This window comes from Scylla paramamosain, chromosome 12, assembly GCF_035594125.1.
Source record: "Scylla paramamosain isolate STU-SP2022 chromosome 12, ASM3559412v1, whole genome shotgun sequence".
NCBI classification, from domain to species: domain Eukaryota; kingdom Metazoa; phylum Arthropoda; class Malacostraca; order Decapoda; family Portunidae; genus Scylla; species Scylla paramamosain.
The window spans coordinates 747,501-760,000 of record NC_087162.1 but is presented as its reverse complement, the minus strand read 5'-3'; the positions used below and the strand labels follow the sequence as shown (position 1 = coordinate 760,000).

Sequence of the window (12,500 nt, the reverse complement as noted above, 5' to 3'; positions counted from 1 at the left end):
GAAAGAGTACCAGCAGTAGTAGCAGTAGAAGCAGTAATTGTAGTAGCTTTTGTTGTTACTGCAGTTATAGTTTTTGCTAGAGTCTTTAACACATGTATAGAAGTTAAAGTATTTGTAATTGTTGAAGTTGCTGTAGTAGTAGTAATAGTAGTAGTAGTAGTCGTAATAGTAGTAGTAGTAGTAGTAGAAGTAGTAGTAATAGTAGTAGTGGTAGTAGTAGTAGTTGAAAGAGATACGCCCGTAATAGTAATGGTTGTAGTAACAGCTTTAACCGAAACGCGTCTGCACGGATCGAGCAAGAGACGGCATCGTTTATCACCGCGTGCCGCCATCAGTCAGCGAGTGTCACCGTGGAGAGGCCGACCGCGAGTCAATGCATTGTTTGAGGCCGACACCAGCAGGAAGGGTGAGTGACATTTGTCTGCGGCGGGGCGTGCGTGGCGCGTGTTGTGGTCGACGGAGGGTCACAGGGCCTGTGTCGCGGCCGCTGACCACCGAAAGCTGTCACCTGAGATCAAAAGGTTGGCGTGACATTACTCGCGGAGCTGGTGTGGTGACGCTTCTCTATAATGGATGATGGAGATCTTTTTGTGTGTACTCTTGCGTGCACCGTTACTTTTAGCAGTATTAATAGTCTTTTTGCGTGAGTGCCTGGGGATTATCTCGTATATATAGGCATTGCAAGTACGTTTATATTTCTGGCATAGTTTTGATTTTAGTAAAATTCAGGTACGAAACTCGAATGTTTACTTAGAGTATCAATGGCTTAGAAAAAAATAAATAAACTCTGACACGAGAAAAATCCTTTCATCTCGGTTATATTTTGCATTTTTCTATGATATATTTATTCTTGCTATTTACACACACACACACACACACACACACACACACACACACACACACACACACACACACACACACACACACACACACACACACACCAGCGGTTCTCCTCTCCTCTCCTCTCCTCTCCTCGCCTCGCCTCTCCTCGCCTGGCTTCTCCTCTCCCCAGTCCCTGTGTGAAGGTTATAGAAGTTCCCCGGTCATGGGTTCTCACGGGATCTGTTTTGGTATTGATGGCGCAGTATTTCTTATTTACACACCGGACCCGCCCTTTCTGTTTTCGCTTACAGGACGTAAATATTGTGACGGAAGATTTTAAGTCAAATGGAGTGGTCATGTCGGGTGGTATTTGGTAGATTGAAAACTGATTGGCTGTCACAAATTCACTTTATTTTTACCGGGGGAGGTACATGGGGAGGGAGAAGGTTTTCGACATGGACTGATAAAATGAAAAAAAAAGGAGAGCAGTGAGAGAGAGAGAGAGAGAGAGAGAGAGAGAGAGAGAGAGAGAGAGAGAGAGAGAGAGAGAGAGAGAGAGAGAGAGGGGGGGGAGAAAAAAGAGAAAAGATTGCTATTGATTTGCTGGATTATTTGTGACACAGATTTTCAGTTGGTTGGATGCTGTTGTTGTTGTTCTTGTTATTGTTGTTATTGTTGTTTTCATGCTGAAGGAAACAAACTGATGGAGAGAAAAAAAAATGTTCGCAAAGGAATAAAAAAAGAATATAACGGAAGAAACTTGTATTAAAAAAGAATAAATTTAAAAGTAGAAAATAAATGAAAGTACGTAACTCCGTCCTTAAAATGACATGATAGATCTAGTGAGGCTTAGGGCTCGGAATGCTATTTTCTTCATTCATTTCATAGTTGCACACATTTTTTTACTCTCTAATGTCTCTTATTGCTTTGCTCTTTCCCGTATTCAGATATTACTCGTGTGCTTTTTTTCCTCTTACGCGACCTTTCCAGTCGTCTGTTTTAGGGAATTAAAAGTTAAGTACAGCGAAACTAGAGAGAGAGAAAGAGAGAGAGAGAGAGAGAGAGAGAGAGAGAGAGAGAGAGAGAGAGAGAGAGAGAGAGAGAGAGAGAGAGAGAGAGAGAGAGATATGAGGGGGGATGGGATGGAATATCATAGAGACACATAACAACCAACACTGGCTGGGGAACAAAGGGGGTATCCCAACCTGCTACAGGCACCATGTCGCTGGCCAAGACGTTGCTATTGTCCGGCGTCAGCACCTTCGCCCGCAGCGCCTCCCGCCCCTCACTGCCTCGCCTTCCCGCCAGCGCCGCCGCCTCAGGCTACTACGGTTTTTATTCTGAATGAAGCAGTAGTACCGTGAGTCCATTTTTTATTCCCATGAATGAAAACATAGTACGACAGCTGGCGGAGAGTCGTGATTCATCCACCCCCAAATGTACATTTTTTATATATTCGTATATATACCGTGAAATTCAAGGAGAAAAAGCATTTTTTTTTTTTTTTACTATGAAATTAAAGAAAGATAAAATGTGAGAGTAAGGTTTTTTGTAGTAATTTTCTCTATCAATAAAATTATAGAATGAGTGAGAAGGGAATATCCCTCGGGACTCGGAGCTCAGCGGTAACAAGAGGAAATTGGACTGTATTGCTGATATTTTTCCCCTCTACTCCGGATGAAATGTGATTTTCATTAGTTTTATTTTTTACCCCGGAAAAGAAATGTATATATATATATATATATATATATAGAAAAAAATCGTGCCGCGTTTCCTCATACACTCTCACTTCACTTTAAATATTTATTGAAAAAAATATCCGCGTCATATTTTTCGGTTCAGCGAGTGATAAAAAATGGAACGTGTGTGAGTAAGGTGTTATTTGTTCCGCTCACATTCTTGTTCTCAACGGAGGGAGAGTTGTGGAGGAATGCGTCTGTTCTTGAAGCCCTCCACCCTTCACCATCTGGCGCCACACCCTTCTCTGCCCATCCACCTGCTCGTCGTCATCCTTAACCCCTAGTTCCTTCCTATCCCATCCCTCCATCCCCCACCATCTTTCCATCCTTCAGTCTTCACACTCTACCCATTTCTTCCCTCTCCGGTCCTCCATACTCTTTTGATCATTGAATCTAATCCTTTTCTACCAAAGCATCCTTCCTTCATCCTTCTCATTCTTCCACTCTCCATTCTGCATTCACCCTTCTGATATCAAACCCTCCACCTTCCTTCCACCCTTCTGGATCCCCCACCTAAGCCGCCACACAAGCTCTCCACCCCTCCTCTCCCCTGCCTTCCTCCCTCCATTCATCCACTCAGCTGAACTCAAACCCTTCATCCCCCTCTCTCCTTTCCCTCCGAAGTCCCCCACCTACCCACCCTCCTTCTCTTCCTCCTCCACCCATCCCTCCTCCTCCTCCTCTTCCCCGCTACTCACCTCGCCCTCCCTCCTCCCTTCCTCAGCACGTCCTGTATTCCTACAATCGCTCGTAATTCTCATTAACTTGATTACCGGTAATGAAATTAATAGTTATCACAGCCGCGAAATCAAGTGGACCTTTGTTGTGTAAATGTTATCATGCGGTTAATGATCTTTATATCGGAAGTGAGTTTTTTTTTTTTTTTACCTTTTTCACACATTATTTTTTTATTTTATTTTATTTACTTATCTATTTATTTATTTATTTATTTATTTATTTATTTTTGTGGAGCATCAACAAGAGGGGAGGGAGGGAGGAAGGGTAGGAGATACGTAGAGGCTGAGCTTAGTGGTTCCTCGACTGACATCCGCGAAATATCACACGTGCTCTCTCTCGTTGAAGTGTTTAAAGTGTGTGTGTGTGTGTGTGTGTGTGTGTGTGTGTGTGTGTGTGTGTGTGTGTGTGTGTGTGTGTGAGTGTAAAAGCTCATTGTGATTCTTTGTTGTTTGTTTCTTCACGTCTTTTTGTTGTGTGTGTGTGTGTGTGTGTGTGTGTGTGTGTGTGTGTGTGTGTGTGTGTGTGTGTGTGTGGCAAAAATATATTTAGCCAAGCTCACTAATCAAATTAAAGAAACTAAACCAATGAATATTTATCCATTTATCTACACCAGCACCGCATATATATATATATATATATATATATATATATATATATATATATATATATATATATATATATATATATATATATATATATATATATATATATATATATAACACATTTCTTCATTTTTTTCCATTTCTCCTCACCTTTATTCAACACACTCGCTCGCTTACTTACTTTCCTTCCTCGACTTTGTCCGACGCAACTCTTAATAACTATAAAAATAAAAAAAACTTTCCATTCGTTGTAGTTTTTCCGGCGATGAAGCGACATTATGGTGATATTTAATGTGGCGTGAGGCTGGAAAGTCGCCCAAACTGTTGTTTACAAAAGTTCATTACTGTTAGTGCACCCAAGCTGTTCACCGGGTACTTGTAGGGACGGGGAGGGGGAAGGAGACTGAAGGGACACGAAGGACGGGGTAGGATATGTAGGGAGGAGAAGGAGGAGGAGGAGGAGATAAGTAAAGGATGGTAAAAGGTGAAGCAAAAAGAGACAAAGCAATCAGAGGTGTTGGTGGGAAAAGGAAGAGGAGCAGGAAGGACGTAGAGGAGGAGGAATAGGGATGAAGAGGATGAAACGGAGAAGGAGAAAGAGAGTTACAAGGAGGGCAGGGAAGGGAAACAAAAGGAAAATGAGAAAAATGACTACAAGAAAGAGAAGAAGGACACAGAGAGAGGTTAAAGAAAAGAAAGAGAAGGAAGACGACGAGGAGGAAGCGGAGTAAGAAGTGGACGAGGGCGAAGAAGACGAGAAGGAATAATATGTAAAAGTAAAGTAGGGCGCAAAAAAAAAAAAGAAAAAAAAAAAAAAAAGGAAAACGGAGTAAATGGAAGGTATGCTGAAATGGACAACATTACGGAGAAGAGGGGCAGCAAGTAGGTGATGAGCAGAGGGGACTAATGAAGGAAGAAGAGAGGAGTGAAGGGAAAACGAGGGTGGTGAAGAAGGAAAGGAATATTCTTGATAGCGTGTGAGGAATAAAACACGAATTGACGCATCCTGGGAGAGAGAGAGAGAGAGAGAGAGAGAGAGAGAGAGAGAGAGAGAGAGAGAGAGAGAGAGAGAGAGAGAGAGAGAGAGAGAGAGAGAGAGAGAGAGAGAGAGAGAGAGAGAGAGAGAGAGAGAGAGAGAGAGAGAGAGAGAGAGAGAGAGAGACTTAAATAGCTGTCAAAGAATATGAAAACATTCATCACCAAGATACCTTTGAAGTTCTCCGCGAGCATTTCTGTGATGAATAAAATAATTGCAAATATAATGAAAACACAACAAAAGCAGAAAACCTTGAATTTGCAAGAAAATGACGATGGTGATTATTATGAACTTTACATGATACCACTTGCTTATGATGGAGATGATTATGATAATGATGATAATGATGGTGCTAATAATAGTAATAATAATGATAATAATAATAATAATAATAATAATAACAATAATAATAATAATAATAATAATAATAATAATAATAATAATAATAATGAGCCAGCAAAACCAAAACAGAACCAACGTTTTCTGTTTTGAATCTCACATTTCACAATAATTCTAATAATGCACCCTAAGAAACTCCCATTCTTTTAAAACACAAAAGTAACCACTGAAAAAAAAAATAAAAATTCACGCACAGTTACATAACAAACATGCCTTACCTTACCTAACTCAACACAGCTTTACCAACCACCTGTCCACCAAGTCACTCCCTACCCCACTACCAACTAACCTCACCTTTCTAACAAACTACCCAGCAATATACGCACGCAACTGATAGAATAAATAAGAGAGATACTCGTACGTGCCCCTTCTCCAGTGTGTCTCTGAGCCTACGTTACCTAACATCTATGCAGCAACTCACTCCCTACTAACTTACCTCACTTTTCTAACAAACTAACCAGCAAGCTACGCACGCAACTAACAGAATGAATAATAGACATACGTGCCCCCTTCCCCGTGCGTCTCTGAGCCTTTTCGTACATCCTGGATTTCATTTAATGTAATCATCAATCTTTCATCAGAGAATAAAACGGTTGCCTGGACTTCGCCCCGGCCGTAAGCTCGGGATCTGTTAATTAGGTTTGAGCCCGTGACGAGACGCGCTACGGAGGTTCCTAGTTAATTAATTTTTCAGACATCCTGATTAGAATTCTTTTTTTCTGTTCTTTTTTTTTTTTAATCCATGGACGACTGGGTATATTGTTCTGTGAAATAATTACCGAGGTGAGGGTGTGCATGTGCTTGTTTATTTCGATTAAAATTTCCGTCAGGAGAAGAATAGGAGTGTGTGTGTGTGTGTGTGTGTGTGTGTGTGTGCAGAGAGAGAGAGAGAGAGAGAGAGAGAGAGAGAGAGAGAGAGAGAGAGAGAGAGACGGACGAATGGACAGATGGATGGAAAGACACACACACACACACACACACACACACACACACACACACACACACACACACACACACACACACACACACACACACACTTTTGAATAGCCTGCAAAAGACACGAACACAGACAAATGGACGGACAGGAAGACATTCAGACAGACAGACAGAAGACATGAGAGAGAATATATGAATTAGAGTTTCTAGACAACACGAATATCCTTCATTCTGTCAAAAATAAGTTTCATCACTGAAATCTAGACGGAAAATAGAATAAAAAAAAAAAAATGAATTCAAACAGTGTTCTTAGAAGAATATTGATAGTCGTAAATATTTTTGAGCAAGATTGTAGCGCTGTGCTGGAAACCTGGATAAGAGAGAGAGAGAGAGAGAGAGAGAGAGAGAGAGAGAGAGAGAGAGAGAGAGAGAGAGAGACTCATGATGCAGGTCTGGCTGGGTCTTACATTTCCTCTCACGTTTAGAGAAAGACAAGCTCAGAAATTTTAATTAGCTCGACACTTATAAAGGGTGAAAAAAAATCTACTTTCCATATTCTGTCTTTGCTGCCTCCTGTGTGTGTGTGTGTGTGTGTGTGTGTGTGTGTGTGTGTGTGTGTGTGTGTGTGCGTGTGTGTGCTTGCGCGTGCGCGTGCGTACCAAGAAATTGCTTAGGAAACGTCAATTGATCTTTATCGCGGCAGCACCAGGATGAAAGGTCGACGGCCAGGTGTTCCCAAACTCACTCGGGCCAAGGAAAGCCATGGCGGGGAGGAGGAAGAGGACGACCAGTAGCATCAGCAGGAGGAGGAGGAGGAGGAGGAGGAGGAGGAGGAGGAAGAGGAAGAGGAAAGGGAGGAGAAATAGGAAGATATGCGGTCATACATTTCCTGTCCCCCCTCCCCGCCCCTCCCCTCAACAAACACACAAGAAAGAATGAGCTCGTAGAGAGTTTAGTTCATGCAGAAAAAAAAAATAGGTAAAGAATAAAAAAAAAAAAACATTCAAATACATAAACCCAAAATCTCCATTATAGTTGGCACCATAAATTCCCCATCTTTCCCAGCTTCAGACTTTCACATTCCCGGAAAATAACTGGAAGAAATTAAATACATGTTAAAGTTTCCTGACTCTTAAAAGGACTCGCATATAAACAATCAATCTTAGACGAATCCTGAAGCTTCGAAGAATGGCGAGGCGGTTCGAATCTGGCCTGGGAACGAGGGAGCGATGCAGCCTGACGCCCCGAGAGAGTGAAGGCTGCGGGGTAAAGGCTGAGGGCGAGCGATGGTGAGGCCGTCTAGACTTTGCCGGCTTTCATCAGACACCTTCATATCATCTGCATTGCTGATGAGTGAGAGGAAGGACACTGGTTCACTGTATCTACCGTATGTCAGTAATAAATACGTGTCTAAGAGATTGCAGTCAGGTAGGAAAAGTGCGCTGGTGGTTGTGTGTGTTTGCGGTGAAGGCTGTCTGCGTGGGTGTGTTTGTGTATGTGTGCGTGAGTCTCAGTCTTTGCATATAAACACACAAGAAAAGACAGATAAGCGCCTGCCACCTGACAATAAAACACGGTGAGCAGCGTGGATATAGCACAGTAAAACACCTTCACTTTTAAATATGCGACCGGCGATGAATCCTAGAATTTCGGCGGAAGAAAAATTGGAGGAATGGAGGCCACATTTCGGCAGCGGGACCTCCTCCAAATTTTAATTAGTGGCTGGCCGGGCGAAAAATGGCGGGCTGGCTTGGGGCCGGGGGAGGCGCCCTGCAGGCCAAACCCGCCCTTACGGCCCCCTTCCCGATGGCCCCCTTACGGCCCCATTTTTTGAACCCTCTCATAAAGTATTTTTATTACTTTTATTAGTCTGATTTTTTCTTACTTGGCCATTTTTCGCCCATGTGTTTTAGATATCTGTGGTTAATACAATTATTTAGAATTACACATAGATCTTTTTTTTTTTCTTAGCCGAGAGGGATATTGCATTTTAACCCATGCATTATATTATGTTTCTGTGTGAAGGTAGACTCCTGGCTGCTGCTGCTGCTGTTGCTGCTGCTGCTGCTGCTGCTGTTCGTGCTGCTCTTGCTGTTGTTGCTGTTGTTGTTGTTGTTGTTGTTGTCTTCAGCCACGGATCCCCAAGGAACACACACACACACACACACACACACACACACACACACACACACACACACACACACACACACACACACACAAAGCCATACTCGTTTGATGTCCGTCTGTCTGTCTATCTATATGCCTGTCTAAATGTCTATCTGTCTGTCTCCAGATATATATGTATGTATGGATATATGAATGGATGAATGTAGAAATATGTGTGTTTCATTATCTTCAGAGAACGTGTAGAAAACGTGTTGATAAATCTGACCTGTGGGGGAGAAAGAGAGAGAGAGAGAGAGAGAGAGAGAGAGAGAGAGAGAGAGAGAGAGAGAGAGAGAGAGAGAGAGGGAGAGAGAAACAGACATGCAGATAGACAAACAAGCAAACATTAGCAGGACAGACGGATGAGAAGAGACGCGCAGACAAACAAACAGACGAACGAACAGACATACAGACTGACAAATGGACAAGAAGACAGACATAAGCAGGGACAAAACAGACAGGCAGACAGACAGAACGGACAGACGAACAGAGACGTGCAGACACCCAGACAAACAGACAGACAGACAGACAGGCAGTGCGAGATGGTCATTGTTTACCGCCTAAGTTTTCCGCCTCCAGTGATAGAAGAAAAATGAGGCTGGACTTAATACACTCGTAATGGACGCCTAAAAGCTTCCCATCATTCTGCAGAGCGCAAGATTTTTTTCTTTTTACAGTGAAGCATTACTGGCTCTGGCCTGGAGAATCTTTAATGTATTTGAGAGAAAGGGCCTTTTTTTTTTTTCCTTATTATTCCCTCTCTTTTATCTATCTATTTATTTTATCTATGTCTTTTTTTTCGGCTGTGTACTTTCTTCTTTTTTCTTCATTTTAGCTTTTGTCACACCTATTCATCCTCCTGAATTTTTTTTTCCTTCGCCATCAACTATTTGCCTCATTTTATTTTCATCTTTATGTTCCTAAGTAGCTGTGGCCCTTCCGAAATTCTCTCTCTCTCTCTCTCTCTCTCTCTCTCTCTCTCTCTCTCTCTCTCTCTCTCTCTCTCTCTCTCTCTCTCTCTCTCTCTCTCTCTCTGCTACAGTCCCTTGGCTTTTATGTACAACTTTTTTATATACATAGTCGGAAAATGCCAAGTCGTAGTATGTGCTTTGTTCAATTACTCTTCCTTCGTGTGCCTTGAGTCTTTTACAGCGAGCCGCTGAGCACACGTTTGTTTGGAGGAACGCGCGTTTGTGTGTGTGTGTGTGTGTGTGTGTGTGTGTGTGTGTGTGTGTGTGTGAGAGAGAGAGAGAGAGAGAGAGGGAGAGATCCGCGTTGCATCATAATTATAACCTGTACTTTTCTCTTCCAACAGTTGGGGATTGAAAAGGTGGATAGTGTAAGTGGATCCTCCTCAGGATTCCCTCCGAAGTCTTCGCCGCCCATGAGTCAGTTCAACATGCCGGCGGAGCTTTTCCAGGTAAATACGTGCAGACAAGTGTACTTTTCTTCCATTCTTGGCTTTTCTTCTCGCTGTCTTAGTTCCTCCTTCTGGCTACCGACTGTTCCCGCCGCCCAGCTAATACGGGAGTGGCAGCAGGTCCTGGGTGCTGCATCGCGGCTGAGGAAAGTTGAAGTAAGGTGTTGGTAGCCGGAAGGGAAGAACAGGGAACAGTAAGGTGTGGAAATGACTTGAAAGATAACCACTCCCTCCCCCAACAAGGGCCTGGTCTATGTTAGATGCTGGGTCAGAAATTCCTATTACCTTACGTCATCATTCTTGTAAACTCGAAAGCTTATCCAGTTACTCATTACATTATGTAGTGATGGATTTTTTGAGGCACATCTTACAGTTCTCTGCTCTTGACTACTTCCTTCTCTTCTCTAGTAGTGTTTGTTATCTTATTACCATTATTATTATATGCCATGTGTTTCATATATCTTAATGTTACATTGTAATATTAACGTTAATGATGTCGATTCTTTTTGAGACGAGTTCAAGATCAGAATATTGCTATTCATGAATACAAATGAAGCTCATAATACTTGCATATTGTCCTTTTTCTATTATTGTTATTCTTGATATACATTGATATCAATACGTTAGGCCTTTTCTTGAGACGACCTGAGACTCTCCCCTTCAACAGACGACACTCCTGACCACAGTTTGGACGCTTTCTGTTCAATGTATTCTTATGATTTATTTTTTTTTAAGTATGACTTATGTGTATTGGACTGATGTTAGGGAGTATCAGGATGTAATTCAAGATATGCTGCTGCTGACGACGTAGACCTGAAAACATTTACGAAATCGTTCATTCTCGAATTTCGCCATGGTTCTCCCTCCGTGAGTGACCAATTACCGTCCTAAGTCCACTGGGCGAGAACGCAAAAACGCTCGAGTGGTGTATAATGTGTCTCATTTTTCTTCCGTGTCAAGTACCTTAAATAGCAGTGTTCCTCAGCTCGAGTTTCCTAATGCGCGTGTTAGTTTTCTCCGAGGTTCGCTGTGTGTTATCGTAGGAGGTCATTTTTTTCCCCGGTGTTTTTCCTCGGAGGCCTCCAACCATCAGTGTATTTTTGAGCGAGTTTCTTCATTGTCTCGTGTTCCTATTGTGCGCAGAATTAGACACTACGTAGTCGATTTTTTTTCAGTTCCAAGGCTGCTAGTGATCAGTATTTACAGTTATTTTAGTATTATTCGTATGTGGATAACTTATCACTTCAAGAATATAACATTTTCATTCAACTTAAAATGCAAATCTTTCCCGAAATGCGTAAATATAATGATAATAAGATAACATTCAGATAACACAGAGTATATCTAGCCCTCAAGCACGGGGGATATACACCTCATAGTGCTTTGGATATCTAACCATTGTATTTGTATTTCCCTGTGACGTCTTACGAAGAAAGTGTTTCCTAAGGCATGTGCAGCGCCCCTCTTGCGTGCCGAAGTTGGAGGGAAAATTATTGATTACCTTGGCAGTATACGGAGTGACCGCCACTTACGCGCTCATTCACTGGAGAGAGGCACGCTGCTGCTGCTGCTGCCGAGGGAAGAGGGAAAAGGTCTGCGAGTGTAGGTTCCACGCCAAGGCCCAAGGTCTGAGGCAACGGTTCTTTAACTTTGTTGTAAGAATGAGACTTTCATTTAGCATTCTGAACCGCTATGCCGTGAGTGGAAGTTTTATATCAAAATCCCTCTTTTCGATGTGTTTTCTGCTGTGTTCGTGCATCATTTAGTGTTCGTCCTTGCATTCAAGAGGGATTCAGATAAGTGGTAGTTGGGAGGGAGCCTTGGGTAGTGGGGAGGTGGAGCAAGGGTTGGTGAGTTCCGGGGAGAGAGGATGAGGGACGGAAAAAATGACTGAGGGAGCAGTAAAAAAATCTATTATAACTCATCCTTTCGTCTTATCTATCTTACTGTGTTGTTCTGGTCATGGCTATGTACAAGCGTGCAATCACGACCCTTCACTGTTCAGAAAATCGCATCAAGAGCTGCCTTCATCTTACTTTCAACAGTACTTTAGTGAAATGAGATAAACAGAGTGAGATGATATTTTTCCTCCTCGACCACCGAAAAGTTTGGGCTCGGTGGGCGAGGAGGACCTGCGCCAGTCACCTGGAAAGTCCGACCAAATTGGTTGGTCAGCTAATCAAAAGAGAGTCAAAAAGAACCTTGTCATTCGAGGGTCGGAAAGTCGAAGAGACGAGAGACAGCGGGAGGCTGAAGGCGACGCAGAGAGAGAGAGAGAGAGAGAGAGAGAGAGAGAGAGAGAGAGAGAGAGAGAGAGAGAATATGAGGAGGACACTTCTTAATTTATACTTGACTGATCAGTAATAACATCCTTAGAAAACGGACTGCAGTACACAAGCATAGAAAACGTAATGATAGAATTACTGATACCAAAGCAAACCTCTCTCTCTCTCTCTCTCTCTCTCTCTCTCTCTCTCTCTCTCTCTCTCTCTCTCTCTCTCTCTCTCTCTCTCTCTCTCTCTCTCTCACACACACACACACACACACACACACACACATACACACACAAATCAGCCTGAGCCATAGTGAGTCCTTTGTAAAACGCAGCGCAAACCAATCGAAGGAGAGCGTCCATCAGTACA

The 12,500-nt window shown here is 42.7% G+C and overlaps 1 protein-coding gene across 1 annotated transcript in view; it reads left to right on the top strand.

Annotated features, from left to right (window-relative positions):
* The window catches only part of LOC135105496 (WAS/WASL-interacting protein family member 1-like), a 197,824-nt gene that overhangs the window by 155,003 nt on the left and 30,321 nt on the right, over positions 1–12,500 (top strand). The window contains exon 4 of the mRNA XM_064013631.1: positions 9,754–9,858. Within this exon, the coding sequence (XP_063869701.1) occupies positions 9,754–9,858 (105 nt within the window). The remainder of the gene's footprint in view (positions 1–9,753; positions 9,859–12,500) is intronic.